This window comes from Camponotus vicinus, unplaced genomic scaffold (assembly GCF_025532165.1).
Source record: "Camponotus vicinus isolate PSW18456_S1 unplaced genomic scaffold, iyCamVici1.0 SCAF_1, whole genome shotgun sequence".
In the NCBI taxonomy this organism is placed as follows: Eukaryota; Metazoa; Arthropoda; class Insecta; order Hymenoptera; family Formicidae; genus Camponotus; species Camponotus vicinus.
The window spans coordinates 32,237,583-32,264,429 of record NW_028141945.1 but is presented as its reverse complement, the minus strand read 5'-3'; the positions used below and the strand labels follow the sequence as shown (position 1 = coordinate 32,264,429).

The window sequence follows — 26,847 nt, the reverse complement described above, 5'->3', positions numbered from 1 at the left end:
TTATAACATGGCTATTTTAATTAAACATTTATTTATAGAATTTTAATTAATATTTATTTATAGAATAGCAAATTATTAACAAATTAAATTATTATCAAAAGAGACATACAAGATGTTGACTTCATATAATCTATAAAAATACTGCAGAGATCAGACTGAATCGTATTTATCAAGCAAGTATTAAGGCTTATAGCTGCTTGGACGCATAATGTCATATAAAGCGAATCTTGGTGGAGAATGAAAATAAATAAGTGTCGCAAATAAAAAAATTCATGCAAAGTTATATATGACTTTAAAAAATTCAAATAACTTATACTTGGCGTGCACCTACACATATATGTAGGCGTATCGCAGATGCGATTACCGCAAACACGCGACGATCTTTGCAACCGGCGATCTTTGCCATTGCAATCACGTGGACCATGCTTGAACTTTAGCCGAATATAATTCATTATGCAGTTTGATTACTGTAATCTATTAATGGTACATGACTAATAGCACGAATACAGTTCATGTGAATCATGTTCAAAAGTTATACGCGAAATATTATGGCGCATAAAAAATTGCAATTCATTCCTTCTTTTTAATGCGATATAATAGCAAAAATTTTTATTCATAATACAGTTTGCAATACGATACAATCGCGCATGATTATAAAAAGATGCTAAAAACGTTAAAAGATCAAATTAGAATTTGAATAACATGCAAAATAGGGATTACAAAATTACTTTTTGAATTTTGAAAAACTCATTCTATATATGTGTTTGTATATGTGATTATATTATAAAATAAGATTAGGAGTCGAGCATTTGAAAATCGGTATTCATGATTTTTTTATTATGGCTGAAGGCATAAAAATATTTATTTATATAGTAGCTAACTATCTATAGTCTCTAAAGTAACTAACATAATCTCTAAAGTATACTAATTGCTTTACTATTATCTTAATATATTTTTCCGCGATACTTGTTTACTCATCTATGTTTTTCAAGTTAGTTTTCACATTTATCAATTATTTGCAAGTGAAATAAGTCGAAAAAGAATGTGTATGCCTATATTGTCGTCTTGTCTACTGAATATTACTGTGACATATTTGAGCGTGTTCCAGATAAGATAGTTTTGACTCTTTTATTTAAATGCGATAATTTCACATACAAACAATAATATAAAAATTATGCAATATCATTATGGCGCGACTAAGTTTATGCGATTAAAAAGTCCAATGTACCAAGGAGTGCAAAGTCTCCTATTCGGAATTTTTTATATTCAACATACTTCCGTGCTAAATATGATACACTTTAATCTTCTCTGCGAAAATCACGCCACCGCTAATCAAGTAAATATTCAATTTTTTCAATAATAATTCTTAAATTATTCCGTTCCGTTCGCAATTAAATATGACTTTTATAATACACTCGTCAATAAAATTATCGCATAGGTAATTTTATGTCAAATTTTCACATAACTTCAAATAAGTATAACTCCGTCAAAAATGGTCGTATTTGCAAAATTTTTTTTCATTCTCAAGCTTAAAGCCTCTATTTTAAAAATCATTTGTCAGATTTAGAATTTATCCTCCCCCCCTCTCGTCATCTCCTCAATAGTAAGGAAGTGTTACGTCTCCAAAAAATTGCATACTTTGACGCATTCCACGGGGTGGAATAAATTTTTTTCGCAAATTTCATGATAATCATCGTAAAATATGGACTTTTATGTGTGAATTTAAAAAAAAATTGTTTTGTACAATTTTTTTTCGCAGAGTTACGACATATCAAAGTTACCTATACATTTTTGTTTATTTACCGCCAGCATTAGCATTACCCGATGCGAGGAGGTTGCTGGTCGGATTTGGCGCATCGTGTGTGTGTGTGTGTGTGTGTGTGTGTGTGTGTGAACATTTCCACATTTCCGTCCTCCAATACACACACACACACACACACACACACACACACACAGACACACACACACACACACACACACACACACACACACACACACACGATGCGCCAAATCCGACCAGCAACCTTCTCGTGGTGCGCATCGGGTAATGCTAATGCTGGCGGTAAATGAATAAAAATGTATAGGTAACTTTGATATGTCGTAACTCCGTGAAAAAAAATCGTACAAAAAAATTTTTTTTTTAATTCACACAAAAATCCATATTTTACGATAATTATCATAAAATTTGCGAAAAAAATTTATTCCACTCCGTGGAATGCGTCAAAGTATGCAATTTTTTGGAGACGTAACACGTCCTTACTTTTGAGGAGATGACGAGAGGGGGGGAGAATAAATTCTAAATCTGACAAATGATTTTCAAAATAGAGTCTTTAAGCTTGAGAATGAAAAAAAAATTTTTCAAATACGACCATTTTTTACGGAGTTATACTTATTTGAAGTTATGCGAAAATTTGACATGAAATTACCTATGCGATAATTTTGTTGACGAGTGTATATGATGTTAATTACTAAATGTTTTTTACCGGTCATAATGCATCATAAATCTATAGCAATATATGTAAATTTACAATTATCTACATAAAACAAGGATAAAGCAAAAAACTTACTTGTATTTTTCATTCGAAACAAGATTCATTCGCATCATTTGATATTTTCAATACGAAATAACGTTTACAATTATACAGGGTTTACCAAAAGTGTGGAAACCCTTTAATATTTCGAAAAATACGCATTTTTAAAAAAAATGTTTCATACAAAAGTTATAGGGTTTTATGTGGCGCATTACATAGCAACATTATTATGACCTCGAATAGCGTTGTCAAGGTTATGTGAAGGTCCCCTCCAACTTTTTAAATGGGACACCCTATATGCTTTTGCATATTCTTGTAGCTTATCTCGAGAGCTTTCCAAAACATTATAATTAAGTTAGTTTTCATTAAGTACTTTCCGAGTTATGAGGCTTGAAATCATTTCTTAATTTTACATAAACCATAAAATATCTAGTAAAATATTCATTTTTCGATTATCTTACCTTAATACTTTTATGTACAAAATAATGAGAGGAATCAATTGGTGTAAAGAAAAAACATAGTTGTTTTGAAGAAAAAATATGTAATTTGCAATTAACAATTCCATATTGTTTCTTAAAAACAACTATGTGTTTTCTTTACACCAATTGATTCCTCTCATTATTTTGTACGTAAAAGTATTAAGGTAAGATAATCGAAAAATGAATATTTTACAAGATATTTTACGGTTTATGTAAAATTAAGAAATGATTTCAAGCCTCATAACTCGGAAAGTATTTAATGAAAACTAACTTAATTATAGTGTTTTGGAAAGCTCTCGAGATAAGCTACAAGAATATGCAAAAGCATATAAGGTGTCCCGTTTAAAAAGTTGGAGGTGACCTTCACATAACCTTGACAACGCTATTCGAGGTCATAATAATGTTGCTGTGTAATGCGCCACATAAAACCCTATAACTTTTGTATGAAACATTCTTTTAAAAAATGCGTATTTTTCGAAATATTAAGGGGTTTCCACACTTTTGGTAAACCCTGTATATTAGATATAATCGATATAAATCTTCAATTTTTAGCATAAAGCGAAGTCTACGTTATTCGCTTGAAAGAATTTTATTTTTTGCTATTCAAATTTGGAAACACCTAATAATATAAAATTATATTACTTCACGATTATAAACTACTTCGCTCAAAAAGTTACAAATCTGCATGAAATCATAAAATTATAGATTTAATTTTGTATAGAAAAGTCTCGGGTGATGCGAAAGTTTTCTTTGCGCAAAAAGTTACAAACTTATATTGATATAAAATATATTGATATAATTATATAGATCTCGTCACACATGCATGCATTTCTTGTAAGCACCAGAGTGTCGGATAAATATTAAAAACTTTTAAATCCATGTAAAATCTTTCTCAACTTATATATTCACTTTTTAATTTTAAATATCTTATTTAAAGATCTGTCTGTTTGTTAAGTATGCGTATGCATAATAATATCTAACTGAATTCAATATTAAATCTTTCATTATCAATCTATTCTTAAATTTCGCTTTGTACGCACTTATATTCATAAATTGATAAATTTTAATAAATTACTCAGGATTACGATTTTCACAATATGTCAAAGTCATATGATTTTCATTTTTCTCATAATTACATTATAATATACAGTGAAAAAATTAAATCGAAAATTAAATAGAAGAATTAAATAGGAAATTAAATCCAACTTTTGTAAATAACAACTTATCAATTTTTGACAGTAATAAATGTTTCTTGGATACCAATCAAAAAGCAAAAGAATTAATAAACTAATTAATTGATAAAATTGTCACACAATAATATAATTAATAAACAATGATTAAATTAATAAATTAATTATTAAGTGAATAATAATTAATATAAAAGAAAAAATATATACTTATTAAAAATCTCAGCTATTTTAAATTTATTAATTTTGACATCAAATTTATATTCAGCAGTTTCAAAATCTTTTATATATATACATACATACGTATATATATACAGGGTGAGTCAAAAGTATGTTTTAAAAATTTGTGAGCGTGTTTCCTGGATAAAAAGGAAGAACAAATGTTCATATGAACATATGGTCGTAAATGCTTTGTTGTCGAGATAATGGACATAAATCAGCAGTATCAAATAATGCTTTATTTGAACGTTTACAATTTTGTTATTGTTGTTTATAAGAGATGTTCTACATGTCCTCCATCATTTTCAACACATGCTTGAGCACGACGTCCGCATGACCAAAACCAAATCAAACCACACTACCAACCAAAAAAAAAACAAAAAAAAAACAAACAACAATAACAAAATTGCAAACGTTCAAATAAAGCATTATTTTTTTTTTGAGTAGTGTGGTTTGGTTTGGTTTTGGTCATGCGGACGTCGTGCTCAAGCATGTGTTGAAAATGATGGAGGACATGTAAAACATCTCTTATAAACAACAAAATTGTAAACGTTCAAATAAAGCATTATTTGATACTGCTGATTTATGTCCATTATCTCGACAACAAAGCATTTACGACCATATGTTCATATGAACATTTGTTCTTCCTTTTTATCCAGGAAACACGCTCACAAATTTTTAAAACATACTTTTGACTCACCCTGTATATATATATATATATATATATATATATATATATATATATATATATAAACTAAATATATAATTATATAGGAGTACAGATGTATAGACAAAAAGTATAAAAAGTTGTAAAATAATTAATAGATTGCTTATAATTATTTAATTATTTGTACAAATGTAGTAAATGTAATTACGAAATTTTCTTATTAATCTTTATAAATATATTCTTTTTTAAATGTGAAAATGCTTCTAAAATATAGATATTTAATTATAAATAAAATATAAAATTTTTCTAATATATATACATATATATATTAGAATGTAACATATATATAATATGATAAATTATGTTACAATATTTTTTTTAACTAATTTTAATGGTGTGTCAAATATTTCTAAATTGTAACATAATAAAGTATTTTGGAAGCTAAATTTATGTTTAGCATGAAAAAAGTATATAAGAAATAATTATTTCTTCCTTTATTTTCTTTGTCTTCTTTATATATATATATATATATATATATATATATATATATATATATATATATCTTCCTCTTATTAAATAATGTAATTTCAATAAATCATTAATTATAATCAATAAATTTCATTCTTATTGATAATTTTTTGCCTTATTTATAATTAATATATTTATAAACAATAATTATATTTCACATAAATATAATCATAAATTATTCTATATACATGTATATATACATTCATACGTATCACTAATAAGCGATAATGCGCACTTTGAAGCCGTACACGAAGATGTCACGTGCAAATTGCCGGCTCCGTTGTTTCGCCAAGTGACTGTACGATGTCGCCAGTGGCAGCGTCGATAGTCTCTCTCTCTCTTCTTCTTTCTCTCTCTGTAAAATTACCAATAATATTTAACTCTCGCCGCGTGGTACCGGTCTCGCAGTCTCCTGTCGTTCGTTATCGTGAATTCGTCGCTCCTGGTCTCTAGATCGTGCGTCCACCTGTACAATTTATCTGTATCCGCAGACAGCGAAATTAAACGACAACGAAACTACCAGCTGAAAGAATAATCATTGCACGTTGGCGGGAAAGAACCACATTTTGCTCAGCGTGTCGTCCCGGCGAAAGAAATAATTCGTTACTGGCTCCAGCATCCCAAGCCAGCTGTGAAAGTTTATAAGAAGAGAGGTAAGTCGATACGAGATATATCTATCTATCAGATTATCCTCCTATCAAATTAGTCTATTCTAATTTGCCAGTGTCCAGTTACTGCTTTTCTTTCAACCCCTTGATATGGCCAATCACGCTTTTGTCTTTGGCGATACATAACAGCAAACATGTCCGAATAAAATGATCGAATTTTTATGGAAAAAATATATATATATAAATCATATATTCCCTCGAAATAATTAATCACGTAGGTGTTCAGAATAGATATAAAAATTATCATTCATTATAATTAAACCTTAAATTCTTCGTGTTCAATGCTGAAAATATTTGCACGTTAATAGAATATATGATAATATTTCTAAGAAATAGGGAATTTTTGCTACGACTTTCACAAGGTTTTATGTATGATATATAGTCACGCGATATACACAATATATTACGCAATATATTCAATCAAAATAGCTGGGTGAAATAAATAAAGTATATATTAAGTATATATTAATTATTGATTTTGTTAGCGGTAATTCCACTGAAATTTTAGTCAAGAGAGGAGAACATCATATTACAAGAACTTGTAAAATCATATTTTGCATCATATCTAAATTATTATTTATGCAAATTTCTCAAATGTTATGTATCTACATTAAATTTCTTAATATTGATTTCATTATGAATTTTCAAGTGTGAGGAGAGACTTTTAACTAGAATAATTCGAAACATAAATATATATATATATTTTTTTTTTCTTATTAGAAAACGGTAATTTATTTTTTTCAAGAAGATTAAGGTTAATAAGATGATAATAAAAGATATTAAAGAGAGAAATTATGTTACCTTATAGATTATTACTTTCAAAAATTGATAAATACGCGGAGAAAGTAAAAGATATTCGAGGAGAAAAATGTAAGAAATTCGCACACATATACATTTTTATAAAAACTAAAATAATCAATTGTTTCATTCTCTTATATGGTAGAAAAAGAATATCATGTAATATAGTATGTAACGTTTTTTGTATGAAAACAAGAAATCGGTTATCCTTCGTAGCCTTATGATGCTTATCGAGGAACTCTCGTAATTTATAATAAAAGTTGCGCTTTTCTCGCCCACTCATAATCAATCTCAATCGTGGTTGAACAATTTCTCTTTGTTGTTAAGTATATCCCTCGAGAAAGAAACAAAGAGAGAAAGGGAGAGAGAAAAAGAGAGTAGGTGGTCTTTTGTGTCATGCCGCGTGTGTATTCTCAGCGTACAGAGTTACGTGACTCTCTATTTCTCATTTAAATAGGTGTAAAGATTTATAGAAGCTAAATTATAGAGACCGTGAAAACATGACTCAAGAGAGACAACTCGTATGTATAATATATGTAACGTGGACGCAAAAAAAATTTATTACGCGAAGAAAATCTTTCTATTGCTCGAAACAATCATACGTCCGAACATTCAATACAATATATTTTACAATAATTATACAAATTAATCAGTTTTATTCTGTTTTTTTGTACAATCTCGTTATTGCATAAATTCTCGATTCCAATATCGCCTTATTGCATGTAATTTTTTTTTAATAAGATTTTTTCTTGATATATATAATCTTTGAATAAGATTTTTTTCTTTCAATAATATAATCGTTAAAATATGTAACTAAAATATGTAACTAATATATATAACTTTAGTATTAGTTGATCATTAATAAGTCATAATAATGCGATGTAAAAATGAATATAAAGAGTGCGACCTCAAAAAATAACTTGTTATATAAAGGTCGGGACTAATTATAATTCGATTAGTTATATATTGTGTTCAATGAAATAAAATAAGACGTTAAATACGAAAAATGTATATCGTTATTATACATCATTTATTATAATTATGCTAGAGAAAACTATGGACTGCTTCATTACTGTGTACTGAGTTTGCACCAAGATTTACACTTTGCAAATTTAAAAACAAAATTAGACGTCATAACTGAAAAAAGCTGTGAATATCATTAACACAAGGTGACATGATATTATGATGTAAAATAGATATTAAAAAACAACAAAAAAATGATTCATATCAAAAGAATTACAAATGTCATATTAAATTTGGTTAGATTTTGTTGAATTAAATTTAATCATTTCCATAATATAAAAAAAAATAGTTAATATTAAAAAAGTTATGAATGTTGCATTAAGTTTAGTTATTAAGTTTTGTTAAATTGGGTTTAATTATTTTATGATATTATTATTACTAGAAAGTATTATTTGCCCTATTATATTTATCACTTTGCAAATATTATTTTACGCTATAAAATGCTCCGATTTTTACTGAGTTTGAAGCTTATGTTTTGTTGTGAAATGTTTTATCGGGGAAAAAACGCAGTTTCATTTGCAAAATAACCTCATATTATTGCTCTTCAACGCAAATAAGTGTTTCCTGTTACATCGCTCTCTATAAAAAGCGCTCGTTGATCGGGTTGGGGAGCTAATTGTTTGAATAATCGCTGGGTACGGTTTTAATATATACATAGATTATCGGAGTTATTTCGATATTATTTATTATAAATGTTAAAAAGAATTGAGAATAGTACAATGTATTTTAGTATGTAGAGTTTAATCTTTAGACTGCCGACACTTTTTCATTAAAATAATGGTTTTTTATTCCCAAAGATTTTTCTATATAAATAATATATACATTACGCATAATTTCGAGATTTGTTTAGAGTCACAAAAGTGGCTTTCGCGGCAATCTATAGGTTAATGATATACTGTAGCAATAATTCAATCTGTAGAATTATTTGAAAAATTAATATAAATAATGTTCTCCTTTCTCTTTTTTTTTGCGTGGGATTTGACGCAATATTTTTTGCCTTTGTTTTGTTTTCAGTTTCTTTTTTATTGCACATAATTTATTTTTTCAATAGATAAATGTATACATAAAAGCAAATAAGAAATTGCAAAATTTTTCAAATTATGACAGGAGATTTTGCTGATATATTATGTACATATAACTAAAATATATATTAAGATTTTTATTGCAAACACATTGACATCGTTCTAGCTTTCAACTCACGTAGATGACTGATATCTAAAACTTCTTCAAAACAAGCGTTTCATGGAATCAATTATAACAATTAAAAATTTCTAGAATAAAATACAATTAAAGATTTCTAGAATAAATTCAAATTTGTTACACTTATACAAAATTATTGTTTTGTTTTCATATATTTTATATATTTTCATAACATGTGAGATATCAGACTCGTCAAGATATCAACTCGTAAGAGAGATTATTATTTCGAACTACTTCCGCGTAAATTGTTTCTATAAACTTATGTAGATATAATATCCGAACATAAATTATATGTCGGGCATATTTCTTAACAAGGGTTCAGACTTTTTTAAAAAGTTACAATATTACGTGAATATATGAACTGTCCGATCGATCTTATACGAAAGTTCGCATTAAATAAGCGATGTAATTTGTAATGTTGCTGGCGAAAGTCTACATGCATTCGCAGAAGAGATTCTTGTAGCATATAAAAAAAATATCAAGATGAGCGGATTTCAAGCTTTTGATTAAATAAAGTTGACTATTAAAATTCAGAGAAATATAATTTATTTATAGTTAATTTGTGCATTCTTTCATCTTTCTTATCGGCATACAATTTAAACAGTTAATTATAAATGTAAATTACTTGTTTACTTGCAGATTGTGATATCAGTAATGTACATTCCGAGTAATTCCAAATTTAAATTTTGTTCAATTAACTTAAAAATTAAATCAATTTATATTAACATGTAAATTAAAATTTTAAATAAATTGAACATTTTAAATACGTATAAGGTATTTTTCAAATATAAAACAATTAGAAACAACTTGAGCAATTAAATAATTAAACAAGATACTTTTTTAATTTATAGCATTTTTATAGCTTTTTTAGTTTATAGCGTTACTAATAATTTTAATATAAATCTATACAATTATTCTCGCAGATAAAATATTTGATTTAAAAAAAATTTATTAAATAGATAAAACAGATTTATACAAAAATCACGTTTTTTTGGTATTGAAAGACTTTTCAAACAAATGTTTTGAATAAAATCTTAAAAGAGATTTATCAATATAACCATATTATATATTTCTTCCTATCACAACGCAAATGCGTGATCGGTCGGTGTGCCAAGCAGATTGAACGCCTTACGTGATGTAATGTGCACGCATGAGGAAGTGAGATGAAACAAGACGTGCGGTTGTTATACACGTGATTCTTTCAATATATACGATCCACACAAGCATACTCGGCCAGTTAACGTTTATATTGCATATCATTATTTATAAGCGTATTATTTTAAAAAAACTCTTTGTGTTATTAAAAAATATTGTTTAAACGTGCAAAAATATAAAAGTCGATTCATATTATACGACATGACGAAATTCTCTTTTATAAATATTTATTCATCGCATTTGCAACGTAGACATTTACATGCACAAAATATCTTGAGAATATTTTATCGTTGCATTGTCGTTTTCTATCGTAAAATATGAGCCAATTTTTACAAAAATATTTAAATAAAATATAGCTATTTTTAAATCCATAGTCGTTCGACCTAAACTCAATTCGCGAGACGTGAGTATGCATGTGTGAGTCGACGGCGCGCGCCAAAACCAGCTGTCCGATCATACGAGCCGCGTCAGACCAATGTGCGATGCAGACTATTGCCGGCGTGGTGATTACGTGACACGCACGCGCACGCGCACGTGGTTGTACGAGATTCGCACACGCATCATGGACACAGAATCATGAATACATCTTTAAATAAAAATTGGAAAATATAATATTATAAGAAGAGAAATTTTAAGAGTAAAAGAAGAAGCGAGTGATTAACGTTGTAAAGGCAGCAGCAAGCTGGCTCCATCGATATTTTAAGATATATTCAACTATTTCGCCTGTCACAAGCATTCGTTGGTCCTCTGATCCCTAGTAAGAGGTAAGAGACGATTATGTAACGAATGAGCATGCATATGTGATAATAGCATATACGTGGCGCGGTGTACGTGGGAATCCGAGCTGAATGATACATCGTACGACGCACGCATGACGCAAGGGTCAAGCATTGTGATCACTAGCGTGAATTACTAATAATCCGAGTTCATGAGTTGTGAAACAGATGAGATAGGAGATACAAAACTGTTGATGAATTATGATTCAATTATCTCGTTATCGTACTTTGTGTTATCAATTGCCATTCGTGAATCGCATGATCCATCGGATGACTTATATGCATATATGTTTATGTATCTATGGATATACTTTTATACGAATAATCATGTAGATACACATATGTATGTATACACATTTACATATATATATATTATAGTTTATATATATATATTTATATTATTTATATATAATAATTTATATTTATAAATATGTTTAAATATATATTTATAAATATATATTTTTTTGTTTTATATAATATATATGTAATTTCATAATGATTTGAATGTTTTGAATGCTTAAAAAATATTTGCAAGAATAAAAATATTTTTTAAATTAATACGTCGAGATGTTCCGTTTAAATGATATGCAAAAGTTTTCTATATAAACTGCAAATAATACTCGTTAGTTCGAACAATTTACAATGTCAGTAGTTCAGTACGGTTAATATAGGCGCAGGCGCGCGGTCGATACTTGCTGGAAGAGCAGAACGCGTGGCGTCTGTTCTCGTCTCGTCCGTCTCCATTCGCCAATTTCAGGTGGCGAGAGTCATATGATGCGATCTCATTGGCTCAGACGATCTCAGCTGAGGTCTAGTGCGACTATCGTACTGAATTGTTTTCCTAAAGACCACTGCTCCCTATATAACGGTCATCAATGATCCAGATGCTAGAATGAAAAAAATGGCACGTGCAATTTTTGAGATCTTGAGAGAGATTCGTTTTAGAATGCATATCGTAATTACATCTATTTATTCGTATAAATCTCTGTTTTTGTTTTTAATTATTATTTGTTAAAAACTACTAATGTTCGAGAATAAACGTTTTGGAGTTATGGGACATATTTCGAAAAAAATATCATTTTAGTAGTATTTAAATTTAGAATCAATATTATTGAAAGATAAAATTAATTTAACAGTAAAATTACGAGCGTTTTTTCTAAATAAAGGCGAGAAAAATTGAACTTTTATTACATCATATGACTGAATTGTCATCTATAAAAGATAATGGCAAGAGTTTTAAATTGCCAATAAATTTTTATACATTTTCCAATATGCAAACGCGATAACCATATGTTAAGTGTTACTACTGAGTGGCATGAGTATAAAAAATGAAAATATACGTGGAAATCAGACACTAGCACACGTTTTTCTAGTTCAGATTTTATTTTCGAAACAAAATTTGATATAACAACAATGATGCAACAAGCAAAAAAATAATATTTATATATTTATAAAGATAACAAGAAAAAATATAATACATATTTATTTTTTTAATAAATTTATAAACATATATATATATATATATATATATATATATGTATATATATATACATACACAAATATATTAATAAATCTGTATTGCATATTCAATATTTTGTTAAGATATTGAATATATAAATATTGAATATGCAATACATATTTTTATTGTGTGTAATTTTTAGTGATAAAAAAATAAAAATGTTATGCAAATAAATCACGCTTATTTTACGAAAGCTATTTAGTTTTTTCAGTATATTTGCGCTTAAAACTTAAGCTCTGTCTTTTTCCTTAATATAAATGAAGAACATTAAAAACAATAAAAAGAATAATAAGAAAATCTTATTTTAAAAAATTGCATCAAAAAATCTTCAAAAATATTATCTTTATATTTTAAATAAAAATATCTGAAGATTAAGGAATTTTCAGAGATTTTTTTTACAAATTTTGAATAGGCACTCTGAAAAAGAACTCGTACTTTTTTATCTTTGCATATTATCTGAAATAATTTTCTGATATAATTATCTGATATAATTACCTGCATCAGAATTGATTTCATTGCGATCAAATTTAAATATTATAAGAGATTGTATATTATTATTTTTAATTAATTGTCTAGTTATATATTCCTGTCAATTGTTTTTTATTAAACAAATTACATGTGTTATACAAGGTCATTAGGTTATTTCGAGTTATGCGTATCAATTAATAATGTTTACACAAATGCATGCATATTTTTATTAGATAAGAGAGTGTGCATTGATTTACTTAATAAGCTACAATATTACACTGATTATCTGCACGCTAAGTTACACAATTATGATCATCTTAAGGAATATCGAAGGACCTAGAATTATTTTGTTATATAAAATGAATAGTCATTAACTTACGAAACATGACAATAAACAACAAGTTTTTTATCAATCGAAATTATTAATTTCCGTTGTGTTTATAACATTTTTTAAAAAACAAGAAAAAACACTTTTATCTTTATTTTAATTAAAGATTAATTTCACTTAATTATATTGTAATTATACACCAAAACAAAATTAAAATACGTCGTGATTAAATTTATCAGTGTGTGCAATATATGTGTGATATGCATGCGTGTATATATCTATATATTTCCACTATAAAAAATAATTTTACATTGTTACTTTATAAATAATTTTACATTATTAATTTATAAATGTTATTTAAAGGAAAAAATTATTATTATCACTATTATATAAATTATTACTATTACTATCATATAAATTATGTCTTAATATAAATATTAAAATATGCTAGGTAAAATAATTTAATATAGATATTATAGCAATAAGATGCATTATTCCCTCCCTCTCTCTCTCTTTTTCTTTTCACATACACACATATATATACACAATGACATGTGAAAATTCGAATATTACACTTTTACTTATCTATTAAAAAATGTTTATATTGCATTTTTGCTTATTTAGTAACGCGAAGATTTTCCGAAGAAAAGTAAATCAAATTGATTACATGTACGCTGATAATAATTGTACGCGTTTATACAACTGCTTGATAAAGATGCATATATAATGTTTATAGATAATCCTAATAAGATAGTATGAATGTAAAGATAATATTTTTTTGTCGTATCATGATCGTACAGATTGAATGGTCGTTGTGCTACGATAGAAATGATTGATTCTGACGCCGTATAACCTTGGCAATGAGTGAATAACGTCTAAACGAATCTAGTTTGTAAAATCTTCAACCTTGTAATTATCTTTAAAGCCATGACATACTGGAAAAATATGAGACAAATGAGAATCAATCACGTGTAAAACACAAATGTGTAACATGAATTCAGTAGAACGAAATATGTCACATTTATTGCACTTTTTTTACATTTCATTAATTATGTAAACGAAGTGAAAGACAAGCTTAGTCATATGTCAATTTTCAAACAACTGTGAATACATATATACATATACATACGTGATGGTTTATATACATACATATATCTATATATATATATATATATATATATATATATATCATTAAAATATCGGAAGAGAAAAAAACGCTTGTCACAATTAAAGTCACATATATGCCCTATGCGTGACGTTAGAAAATTATTAGAAGGTGAACTCATTGACCATTCTGAATGTGTGCTATGGATAGTCATTCTCCATCATCATTAGCATCCTGTTCATTAGTATTGTCTATATACTCCACGTGATTTATTAATCGCGTTACATATTGATTTTTTTGCAAAATTTATAAATAACCGTATTTTTCTTCCGTTTGTTAAATTAATTAAATTCATGCATGAATGGAACGATGAGAAGGAATATTTTGTGTGCACTATCGTTCCTCTTTCAAGCAAATTTGTTACTTTTATTCGAGATAATAATTATCGTCCGTGACCGGATTGAGGATCAGCTGATCGCACTCGCCTTATTGTCAAACGACGTGACGTTTTTGCGCAAGCGGCGGGAACATCGTGTGCCGGCGTTTCGGTCTGCGTCGCGAGTCTGCGCCTGGTTGACGTCCGTCGAGGATACAGGCGATAGTCGATAGTTGGTTAAGTCCTCGACCGGTTAGCATCCTTGGTCACGTGCAAGAATATATTTCGTTTTCGCATATCTGACGGAATTGAGGGCAACGCCTGCTGGCTTACGATACTACAATACGCCGGACTGCACGGTGATTATATACACGTTAGTATCAATATCCGTCGATGATTCGTGAATCAGCTATTAGTATCTGGGTATTCGATAAAAAAATCAAGCTCGAGATGGTTAAAATAAGTCACTGACAAAAATGTTTTAACGTGTGCCCGAAATAATTCGAGTGTCTGCTCATTACCCGTAGTTATGTACTTCCTCATTATCTTAGGTATTCTCTAGTCATTCTTAGTCATTCTCTCTCCGCAGGTTCATTAGCATTATCAATAATGACTTAATGTAAACACATTACACGTGGTTTATTAATCACGACATTCCGGGGAGCGTAAATAAGCGAAAGTGTATTGTATGAGCTTTGCAACATCAATTTCTGATTTAAGCAACGACATCAGCTGAAAGCTTTGTCGTGACCTTACGATACTGGTGAAAGTCTTACAGGTGTTATTTCCCCAGAGAGAGAATCGCCGTTTCCAAGCACTGATGATCAATTAAACCAGCGAATTGTACACGAATTAATCGCAATTGTTCCATATTTTCAGACTATAATACATATTACTTCGTCCGTAATGTTATCGTCCTTGAGCTCTATCACCTTCCACTAACAATTTCGAAAAGCGATAACTGTACATAAACCTGATAATATTTAAGTACTCTTCGTGACATTGCAAATAGAAAAAGAGAGAGAGAAGCATACATTTTGTATTTGGCTTGAACTCATATATTCGTCATTATTGCTATATTTTTATTACTCATTTTTTCGCAACATACAATCACCATGTTCGTTCGTCCTATGCTTGCGGGACTTTCGACTGTAGTAAAACTTATAATTACGACGCCATGACGCGAATCATATTAGCTCCATCAAATAACGGGCCATATATGCAAATATGATTATCGAAGCGGCGGTATTGGCAAAGGAGCATATTCTATGCTCGATGTCGGCTTTCCTTGTAGATTATTAATTTTATCAAAAAATTGAGCTAATTATAATTTTGCAATAATATATCGCGATAATATTTCGCATAATATATTGTGGTATCTAAAATTTGCTAAAAGTTTTTGTATAAAAAGTTTTTGTTTTAAAAAAATTTTAAATTTTAAATTTTTGTAATTAATCATATAGATGATTATTTATTTAAGAAAACAATATGAAAAGTTAAAAAGACAAACGAGAGAATGTAAACAATTAATGAATAAAGATAATAATTAGGAAATATAAATTAAATATAATAATTTTACAAATCTATCAAGAAGACTTTTATTTATTAGATTTAAAATATATAATTCGAAATTATATTATCATTGTTATCATTATATCATCATATCATCATTATTTATATATATTATAAATAATGATATATGATAATATCTAAAATATATAAATAATATGTGAATAACATAAAGTTTGTTTTTCGACGTGAGCAAAATGCGAGATTTATTATTTATTATGACAAAATTAAAACGTTTTATAAGAAATCAAATGCTAAAGACAGATCTCTCACATTATTGTTAACAGGTCTCTTTAAGTAAGCATGGCGCCGAATATAACCAGCACACCGACAGGAGTACTCTTTGAGAACGAAACTTTGGCTGAGTCACAACTGATGGAGGAAGTTAAAGAAAAACCAAAATATGTTAGACGCATTGTATGGAGAAATGTGGCGATTTTTACGTACTTACATCTTGGAGGTCTTTACGGAATTTATCTATCTTTCACGTCCGCCAAATTAGCGACTGTCATTTTCGGTAAAGTCGATTTTATTTCACATATATGTGTTCTTTAGATCAACATTTTTAATTTGCCCGTCTTGCTATTTGTAATTTATGAAAAGTTAAAACTAAAAATAATTTTAATAGTAGAATGACTACAGTAAACAATTATTTTCTCTTATTTCTATGATAATAACTGAAATAAACTAATTAAAGTAAGTGTCAGAAATGGAATATTTTTCAAAATTATATATGAGAGTATGATGCTCTTATATATAGTATATATACATATGCTTAAAAAATATAATAATATTATAAATATAATAATTTTACAAGTCTATCAAGATTTTTATTTATTAAATTTAAAATATATAATTCAAAATTATATTATCATTGTTATTATATTATCATATATCATTAATATTATCAATATTATGAATAAATTGTAAATAACTTTCTGATTCGCATTATCAGTTTTATATTTTGTATATATGTATATTATTTGTGTTATTTAAAAGAATTATTTGTTTAAGATAACAAATTGATCGTTATTACTTTACGTTTAACGTCATGATTTTCTTGATTACAGCACTTTTATTATATCAAGTAACAGGCATTGGAATCACGGCCGGAGCTCACAGATTATGGGCACATAGATCCTACAAAGCCAAGTGGCCTCTTCAATTGTTGCTCGTGGTTTTTAACACTATAGCATTCCAGGTGCGTAATTAAGTTTTCAGAGGAACTATAAAAGAGAAAATTTAATAAAATTATTTGTGAAAAAAGTAGTATATATTGAATGATTGAATCATTAATTTTTTTTACCGCAAAATAGAATATTAAAAACTTTGCTAGAAAAGATTGTAGTTGATTATAGATATATATTTAACAATGTAGTAATCAATCGAGTAGGACTATGATAGAATCGACTCTGCAGCTAGTGAAACGTAAAGAATTCATGTCGATGCGGTGATGTCGAGCATAAAACATGCGTCGCGTGTAGGTAATGGAAAAATAGCATGATCCGCGCTGTGTCGTTAGAGATTGGCTAAACAAGCGATCCGTTGTTATGGAAAAAATATCATTCTCCATAAACTCGAGAATGTAGGTGGCACATATTATTTTCGCGATGGATCAATTGATAAAATATGAACGAACATATTCAGTATTTTCATACATAATACGAGAGAAATATATAAATATAGAAAACAATATAGATACGAATTGAACAATGGAAGTATATTATTTTTGCTTTGCATGAACGAAACATATTAAAGATCCTTATATTAATGTGATATACAAAATTATATATAAAATGTAATTTTGTGGAATTTAGGATGCTGCGATCGACTGGGCCAGAGACCACAGAGTTCACCACAAGTATAGCGAGACTGATGCCGATCCACATAACGCTAAGAGAGGTTTCTTCTTCTCGCATGTAGGCTGGCTACTTTGTAAGAAGCATCCGGAAGTTAAGGAAAAGGGCAAGGGAATTGACTTGAGTGACCTTGAAAGCGATCCTATATTAGCATTTCAAAAAAGGTATTTGTGTTGATGTTGAGCCGAATGATATTTCTTTAGTGACATATGTATAATAAAAAATAATGTGAATTTTGGCTTATTTCAGATATTATGTTGTGTTGATGCCATTGTTATGCTTCATTTTACCAACTGTCATTCCGGTCATGTGTTGGAACGAGACGTGGACGAACGCTTACTTCATTCCCACTGTTCTTCGTTATGTCTTTACGTTGAACATGACGTGGCTAGTAAACTCCGCGGCACATATGTTCGGCAACAAACCTTACGATAAGTTAGTATTGATCAATTAAAACAGCTACAAGTCGAATTTCATGTATATATCATTTATTAATTTTTATATATCATTTATTAATTTTTTTTTTCGAGAATTTATCTCGCGAACTCTATTTTTTATTTTTATTTCTCAAATTTGCTTATTTTTTATCATGAAAAATTTGTTAATATTATAATTGTTCTCTTATATAGATATATCAATCCGTCGCAAAATAAAAGTGTCGCTTTATTTGCTCTTGGAGAGGGTTGGCATAATTACCATCATGTGTTCCCCTGGGATTACAAGGCAGCCGAATTCGGGAACTATAAGTTGAACTTTACAACGGCTTTCATCGACTTCTTTGCGAAGATCGGTTGGGCTTATGATTTGAAGAGCGTGTCTGAAGATATGGTGAAGAAACGAGTAGAGAGAACGGGCGATGGCAGTCACGAATTATGGGGTTGGGGTGACAAGGATCAGACGCAAGAAGAGAGGGACGAGGCGATAGTTACGTATTATCACACGAAGGAACAATAAAATCATGCGCGAGAAATTCTTTCGATTAGAATTCAAAATTTCTTTCCACGATAACTATTCGTTTATATAGATTATATAGACAATGATTCGATCATTCAATTAAGCTAGCCTTCCGAGTCTCATTTCGATGTCGTATATTTCGCTTTCAACATCGTTGGATGATTATTTGGCGGGTTCCATATAATATATAGCCCCGGAAGGTTTGATATCGAGCAGGAAACATAAGTCATTCTATATAGTATCGATAGTATTCGATCTACTCGATAAAATATTTTTATCTACTTTTGAAGTAGGATTAAATCGAATTGTATTCGAATTATATTACGTAATTATTGAATAGCTTATATTATTCGTACGATTTTTAAGACGTAATTATAACGAAGATATATACATATATATATGTATATATATTTGTATATATAATATGGAGGAAACAGGACTATATGTAATTGGAATGAAATGTATTAATTTTGTACCTCTTAAGATAACGCGCAAACAATGATAGTGCAATGAAAAGAGAGAAAAGAAAGAGAAAATGTATAAAATGCCTTTAAATTTCGCTATCATCTTCGTAGATAAATTCATCTATTAATCAATTTTTTTATGGAAATTATATTGATTATTATGTATATTAATAATATTATAATGTATGAACGAAAATTATGAGAATTTGATACAGATACATATGTATAAAAGAATTATTTTTTGACTAATTTACTAAATTGATTAAATTGTTGTTTAATTTGAACGTACAATTGAACTAAAATTGAAAGTTCTCAAAATAAATAATTTGTTTTGTAATGCGCAAATCTGGATACGATACCATCTTGGCGATCAAAATCGATTTTAAATAATGTTATGATCGCTCCAAAAACAACAAAATGTTATCTGTAATTGTAAAAATTATATTTGTTTCTTTTCTTTTCTTCTTCTTTTTATAACGCATGTTATAGATACAAAAATTTTTTTATTTTTTTGTGATGCGATAAGATATTTATTTCTTTACACATTGAATGCATTGCAATTTTATTTTATTTTTTTTTCATTTAGTACTGTTTCTCACTTATTGTATTAGTTTATAAATACCATGAATGCGATAAATAAATTACTTGTGTTTGAAGGAGAAAAAAAAATTTGTGAATATAAAAATTTACGCATTGGTAATAATAAAGAGGATTGCGTAAATCAAAACAAGTATAATTATCAACTATTTAATTTGCGACTTATGGATATGTATAATGACGTTTATAGTAACAATACATATTGTTTAATTGATATCCAGAAATTGACATCAAAATTCAAGAAATAATTATTGCAGTGTTAATAATATAAAAATATGGTGAAATGAGATGAGTTAAAAATTAAATTCTTTTCAATCTAAAATTGAACTTACCGATATAAAATAAATTTTATTTATTTTTTTCACACAAAATCGTGTATATAAAAATGCAGAGCGTTTCATGATTTTGTGATATTCAAAACAACTGATCAAATGTTTTATTAATTATAACATTTTTGTATGATTTTTTTACAGTCGAATTTCTCTATTCTAGAAATCTTCCGGGATTGAGCTCCTCCGCTATTATAGAATTTTCTTTTAATTTCTTATTCTCATGACATATGACCGAATGATAATATCGTTATTTTTTATTGTTGCATTATCTTTCTCTTTCTTAAGATAATCACGTAGAAAACATGTAATAGGAGAACAAGAGAACAATTTTAGTTCTTTTTTTTTTCTTCCTTATTAGATTACTGTTTTTTATAGGACGCAATTCTTCGCTTTTGAATTTCAGATTACTGATCTAACGCGAAGAATCAAAAATATAGTAAAGGACGCAGGTGATTCCTACTATAAATTAATTTTCTGTGACAATCGTTCTAATATTGGTTAGTGCATTCATTTTCAATTTGATGCTATAACAAATTCCTATGTTTACTAGGTTTCTAGGTATTTCTGTTTCTAGGTTTATTGAAACTTCTAATAGTTTTTATATTACTTTTAGTTCTTGGTATTTAAATTATAATTCTCTAAATTATATTTCTATTTATTCCAATTTATAACATTTAGTCGAATATATCTAATATATATTTAGTCCAATATATAACAAACACGAAAAATAATATTGTCACGATTATGTCGTCGAGAACACACAATTATTGATATTATTATTGTTAATTGTAAAAAGAGTCGCATGATTCTATTGTATTGTATTATACATAATGAATTATGATATTAATAATTAAAATAAGATATTTATGTTTAAATCATTTTAATAAAAAAATATTTTTAAGTAAAAAGAAACATTTTGTGTGTGCACATTGCTTTCTTTATTTTTAATATCTTGTACTTTCATAATATTAAATTGTTATATGCATTTTCGTTATTATGTGCATTTTCAGTTGCAACAATATAGAGATTCCATGACGTTATAAGGTATAAGCGATTATTCGGCATTTTAATCTTTTTTTATTAGTCAAATTTATTTTTCAATGGATGTCATTTTATATAATGTAAATACATATTTCAATTCAAGAACGATATGTCACGGGCGGATCATGATCGAGAAATGTATATAAATTACACTTTATTATTGTCTTACAATTTTAATAAAATGTTTGTTTTGTATATTAATCCCCTTTCTTCAGGTAATAAGAATAATCATAAGTTTTGACATAAAAATACATCAAAAAGTGACTATTTTTGTGCTATTTGGGTAATAAATATACAAAAGATTTCGTATTTTAATTGACATTTATGAAAAAAATTTTAATTACATATCATTTTTTATTAATTCGCGACATTCTTGCGAATTTATTTCCCTAGTGATGAAACATTAGCTTCTCCTTGTAAGCTGCTGCCTCTGCGTTTCTTTTCAGTTCATCTAAAGCTTCTTTTAACGTCATCTCCGACATGGCAACTTTACAAAGAGCGTCTCGTACTTCATTGCTGGTAGCGGTCTTCATCTCATTGATGAGTCCGAGTTCGCGCCACATTTTGATGATAAAAGTGTTGAAACCTCTTTCATAAGCACCAAATTCGTCATTTTTCCAATCCCAAGGTAGCTGGTAGTGATAATTTAGCCAATAAGATTTTGACAAAAAGAATACAGAGTTATCGTCAACCGGATATCTGAAATGTAAATATCAGATGTTAAAACCAAACGAAATTAACTTGCTGTGCAAAAGATTGTACTAATTACAAAGAAAATAAAATATGACTATTTATTAAGAAAGGTACAAGAAAAAATAAATAAATACTTTTATGTGGGAAATTTTTTTATCAATATAAAAATATATATTTAATATAAAATTTTATTTTCATAAGATTATATCTGTATAAGTGTGTTATTAATATATTAAATCGAGAAAAGCATGTAACTATAAAATATACGAGAAATTACATGAAATTATCATCATATATTATCGTTTATAATATATTATCGTTCTGTTTAATCTAAAAAATAAAAAAACCGATTTAAACTTGGAGAATGTATATTATTTTATCTTTGACAAAATAATAATTTATACATAGCACTTATAACAAAATATCTTCGTAAAATTTCGTTAAGCGCTACTTGTAATATATACCATCCCTATCGATAATAATAGTACTGTGACTCTTCGGTTTCTTGAACAAGACTTTGTAGAAAAGTGAGATGGTATCAAAAAAAGATATTAACTTAGCTCCTCTTTCTAGTCCCCAGACTAACAAGGCACTGTTTACAAGCCAAGAAATGTTTGTAGTTATCATCAGTCGTGTTGCACCAATGATCAGAAAAGAATTAACCAACGATTCACCCCAATATTCCATAGGCACGTTGATGGGTAGTAGAAGTCCAAACACGATAAAGAGTACCCAATAAAACCTATGCAATATATTTATTGCATTAAATATGTTGTTTTTTTATGAATTGAAATATATTATAATGAAACAGAATATATGAGAATATATCCAGCGAAAAATTATATATATATAAAATTTTCTTGTATGTAATGTTAATATATATACAAAATTTTTCTCTCTGGGATATATTATGATATAGAATTTTCTGTTCATCCAGCTCCATACTATTATTTAAATTCTACCGTATTATAAGTACATACATGTGTATAAATTACCCTATATTTCGTATTATTTTTACATTTTTATTATTATTTTTATTTAAATAAATGTGTGTATGCTTTCTATGTTCTTTATAAAGTTTCTACATAAAATATTTGAGTCATATCGAAAAATACATACTTTCGTTGAGTCCAAACGTATCCATCCGCTTCAACATCGCGCATGTCGATGTCTCTCCTATACTCTTTTATGTCAGAAGGTGTTGATAAAATATTGCTAATGAAATGAGAATAAAGAAATCCTTTTTGATGGTTATACGGATCTCTTTCAGTTCCATAATATTGATGATGCATTCTATGCCAGAATACATAGTCTTGTATCGGACCCTGAAAACAAACAGATCTTTATGATTATTATTATAATTTTCATCATATTTTTTATGTACTTACCATTAAAAAATTTATTAAAGTAAATGCTAGATACAAATTTTCAGAAAATAATTCTTTAGTTCTGTCTTCCATTATATAATTTCTGCATAGTCATTCCCTATTGTAAATGCTTATGTTTAACATTGCATTGACTTACTAGATATTAATTAATCTAGCGTTTATCATAATTAATTATATAATAATACATATATACACATATATATATATATATATATATATATATATATATATATATAATGTTTCATATAATGTTTCGAGTAATAAACATGATATTTTTAATTACATAATAATGTCATATATAAATGACATCGGTAATAATTCTACTGCGCAATCATTTTTTATATAATATCAAAAATATATTGAGTACAATAACACTCCTCTATCCTTCCGTTATTCTAGAATAAAAGATGTAAAATTAAAAAAAAATATAAAAGATCATTAAAAAAAGGCAATAAATTGTCTTTTAAAAAATAAAATGGGAATGAATCTTAAGCGATTTGTATATATTAATAAATAATATCTAAAACGCACTACATTAATAACAAAAAAATGCATATAAAGAACTGTATCGAAAGTAATGTGTATTATTGCCATAATGTAAAAGAATCTTTTATTCTAGAAATTATTTTTTACTAATTGGTACAATGTTAAATCATTTGGATATTAATATATAAATATTTTTTATTGGCATGTAAATCTTAAACTACACTTACTACGCCTGCAAGAGTATGTGCTAGCATAATGAAGAGTTTAAGTTGCGATGATGCGACAAAAGTTGAATGCGCATATAATCGATGTGCACCGGCTGTCAATGCTATGGAACTCATCGTGACGAGGAATAAAACTGAAATCAGCGAAACACCATACCATCCGTCAAATAACTATCAAAATTTATCGAGAGAAGAAAATCATGTTGTGAAAAAAGATATACATATATCAACAGAGAATTTGAAGAATATATTTAAATCTCGTATTTTTTACTTAATGGAATATTTAATTGTAACAATCACTAATTAATAATATTGATATTCTTTTGAATATTACAATGAGATTCTTATTCCAATCATCTCAAAATAAACAGATCTAGAATAGAGAATTAACTAATTCTATTTATACATGTGTGATTTTTCGATTGTAATTCTATATAATAATATGTAAAAAATATGCGTATACCCACGGTAAAATACCGTAATCCATTTCGCTTTGGTAAATAGAAAATACATCCCGGCAATACCGAGGATATGAAGGTATAGGTAAAAAAGAACAAGAATCCAATTTACAGATCGCTTTTCTATTTCTTCCTTAGTGCTGTTCTCTTCTTTTCCTTTCATGTTGATATATCACGATTAAAATCCTGTCACAAAGAACATAAAGAATGCAAAGAATGAATATATGTGCAAGAAATTAATAAGCATTTGATAGCATTTGTAATAGTAACAATTATAATAAATAATTATTACATTTCAAGTCATAATTAATAATTATTACGTCTTTGCTAAGAAGTTGTAATAATAATAAAAAGTAAAATGAGTTATCATAACATTAAAATTATGACAAGAGAATTATGATTTTATATAGATTATCAAAGATTCATCTTATATATATATATATATATATAAAATGAATCTGACTGTATGTATATATATATATATATACATATAGTGTATATATATATATATATATATATATATATATATATATATACATACAGAATTTCATACGTATAGATATTGATAAATTATTATATATACTCAAGGAATGATTGAATTAAAGATCTTTTAAAGATTTTTAAAAACCGAAATTTTTTAACTAAATAATGAAATTGAAAAATATATAAAACAATAGAAACTCTCTCTTTTCTCGAAAAGTAATTATGAATAAAAGTCAAATTGCAGGAAATATCAAAACTCGTATGTGCATTTTTTTTAATAAAAAATAAGTATCTAATATCTTACTTCTCGAGACAGTTACGTTGAGCGTTACACTGAAACTACTTCGGAAAAAAAATTATATGGCAAAAGCATCGTCGAGGATGTTTCGACCTTACGACCCTATTTGGAATTTCATTATCAACAAAAATGAGTTACTTTTCCCTAGTCATTTCCTGTATTTAAAACTTTTATGCCGTTTGTCGGTCGTACACAGATATTATGTACGACGAATTTGTTAAACAAGCTTATCTTCATGAAATTTCTTGTTTCTCATCCGTCACAAAATTTCTTGTTTTTCTTCTAAAAATTTCATATTTATGTTTATAAAATATATATCACATATATTTAACAGATTTATGTGAAAGCTTTTTGAAAAGGCGGTTATTAAATTAAATACAAGTTAACTAAATATATAATATAATTAAAAATTAACTAAATATACAATATAATTAACAGAGAACTTATTTTTCAACTTGTATATATACATATATGCTATAGGTATAAGGTAATTATGAGAAAAAAATAAGTCATTAAAAAAAATTATAATAAACATTGAAATAAACATTTAAAAAAATCGTATATTATTTTAATTTATTTAAAATATTTATCTAATGTATAATTTATTTGCGCAGTAATATATTTATATAAATTATTATATAAATTATAATATATAATATATTATATAAATTATAATATAAATTAGTATAATTGTTGCGAGTCTTTCTTTTTAACAAAATGCATGATTCATTTCGATTTATTTTAAGCAGAAATCGAAGCAATAAAAATAAATTATTCTTCAATTGCGACTCTAGCAAGCAATAATTATTTTTAATGCAGCAATAATGCTTAAAATAAGATACATTTCAATTAAATTTTTTGTGGATCTAAATGTAATTTGTTATTCGGATTAAAAATGTGGAGTAAAACATAAATCGTAAAATGGAGTAATTACATAACAAAAAAAACCATGATATATAGATTGTTTAATTAAT

General features: G+C 27.5%; 2 protein-coding genes across 6 annotated transcripts; one reads left to right on the top strand and one right to left on the bottom strand.

Moving 5' to 3' along the window:
- Window positions 1–6,006: 6,006 nt before the first annotated feature.
- On the top strand, window positions 6,007–22,038 carry LOC145961453 (acyl-CoA Delta-9 desaturase-like). 4 transcript variants are annotated; one of them, XM_083081642.1, is made up of 6 exons: window positions 6,007–6,264; window positions 16,884–17,113; window positions 17,667–17,797; window positions 18,414–18,619; window positions 18,705–18,890; window positions 19,085–22,038. In XM_083081642.1, the coding sequence occupies exons 2-6, from the start codon at window positions 16,900–16,902 to the stop codon at window positions 19,407–19,409; spliced, it is 1,062 nt and encodes a 353-aa protein (XP_082937768.1). In that variant the 5' UTR covers window positions 6,007–6,264; window positions 16,884–16,899; the 3' UTR covers window positions 19,410–22,038. The 4 variants fall into 4 exon arrangements, with proteins under 4 accessions (XP_082937768.1, XP_082937784.1, XP_082937794.1 ...); XM_083081658.1 differs by lacking the exon at window positions 6,007–6,264 and adding an exon at window positions 11,025–11,219; XM_083081668.1 differs by lacking the exon at window positions 6,007–6,264 and adding an exon at window positions 15,225–15,386.
- Window positions 22,039–22,152: 114 nt separating this feature from the next.
- LOC145961476 (acyl-CoA Delta-9 desaturase) lies at window positions 22,153–25,981 on the bottom strand. Of its 2 annotated transcripts, XM_083081693.1 has the most exons (6): window positions 25,880–25,979; window positions 25,102–25,278; window positions 24,638–24,768; window positions 23,656–23,861; window positions 23,093–23,278; window positions 22,153–22,542 (listed from the first exon to the last, which is right to left on the bottom strand). In XM_083081693.1, the coding sequence occupies exons 2-6, from the start codon at window positions 25,253–25,255 to the stop codon at window positions 22,233–22,235; spliced, it is 987 nt and encodes a 328-aa protein (XP_082937819.1). In that variant the 5' UTR covers window positions 25,256–25,278; window positions 25,880–25,979; the 3' UTR covers window positions 22,153–22,232. The 2 variants fall into 2 exon arrangements, with proteins under 2 accessions (XP_082937819.1, XP_082937827.1); XM_083081701.1 differs by lacking the exon at window positions 23,093–23,278 and having other exon boundaries at window positions 25,880–25,981.
- Window positions 25,982–26,847: the final 866 nt, after the last annotated feature.

Excerpts from the sequence above, each read along its gene's own strand:
- LOC145961453 (XM_083081642.1), top strand. The coding sequence starts at position 16,900 with ATGGCGCCGAATATAACCAGCACACCGACAGGAGTACTCTTTGAGAAC. Across the intron at positions 17,114-17,666 it reads ATTAGCGACTGTCATTTTCG|CACTTTTATTATATCAAGTA; the intron begins GTAAAGTCGATT and ends TCTTGATTACAG. Across the intron at positions 18,891-19,084 it reads GGCAACAAACCTTACGATAA|ATATATCAATCCGTCGCAAA; the intron begins GTTAGTATTGAT and ends TCTCTTATATAG.
- LOC145961476 (XM_083081693.1), bottom strand. The coding sequence starts at position 25,255 with ATGAAAGGAAAAGAAGAGAACAGCACTAAGGAAGAAATAGAAAAGCGA. Across the intron at positions 24,769-25,101 it reads ATGGATTACGGTATTTTACC|TTTTATTCCTCGTCACGATG; the intron begins GTGGGTATACGC and ends CGCTGATTTCAG. Across the intron at positions 22,543-23,092 it reads GGACTAGAAAGAGGAGCTAA|ATATCCGGTTGACGATAACT; the intron begins GTTAATATCTTT and ends TTTACATTTCAG.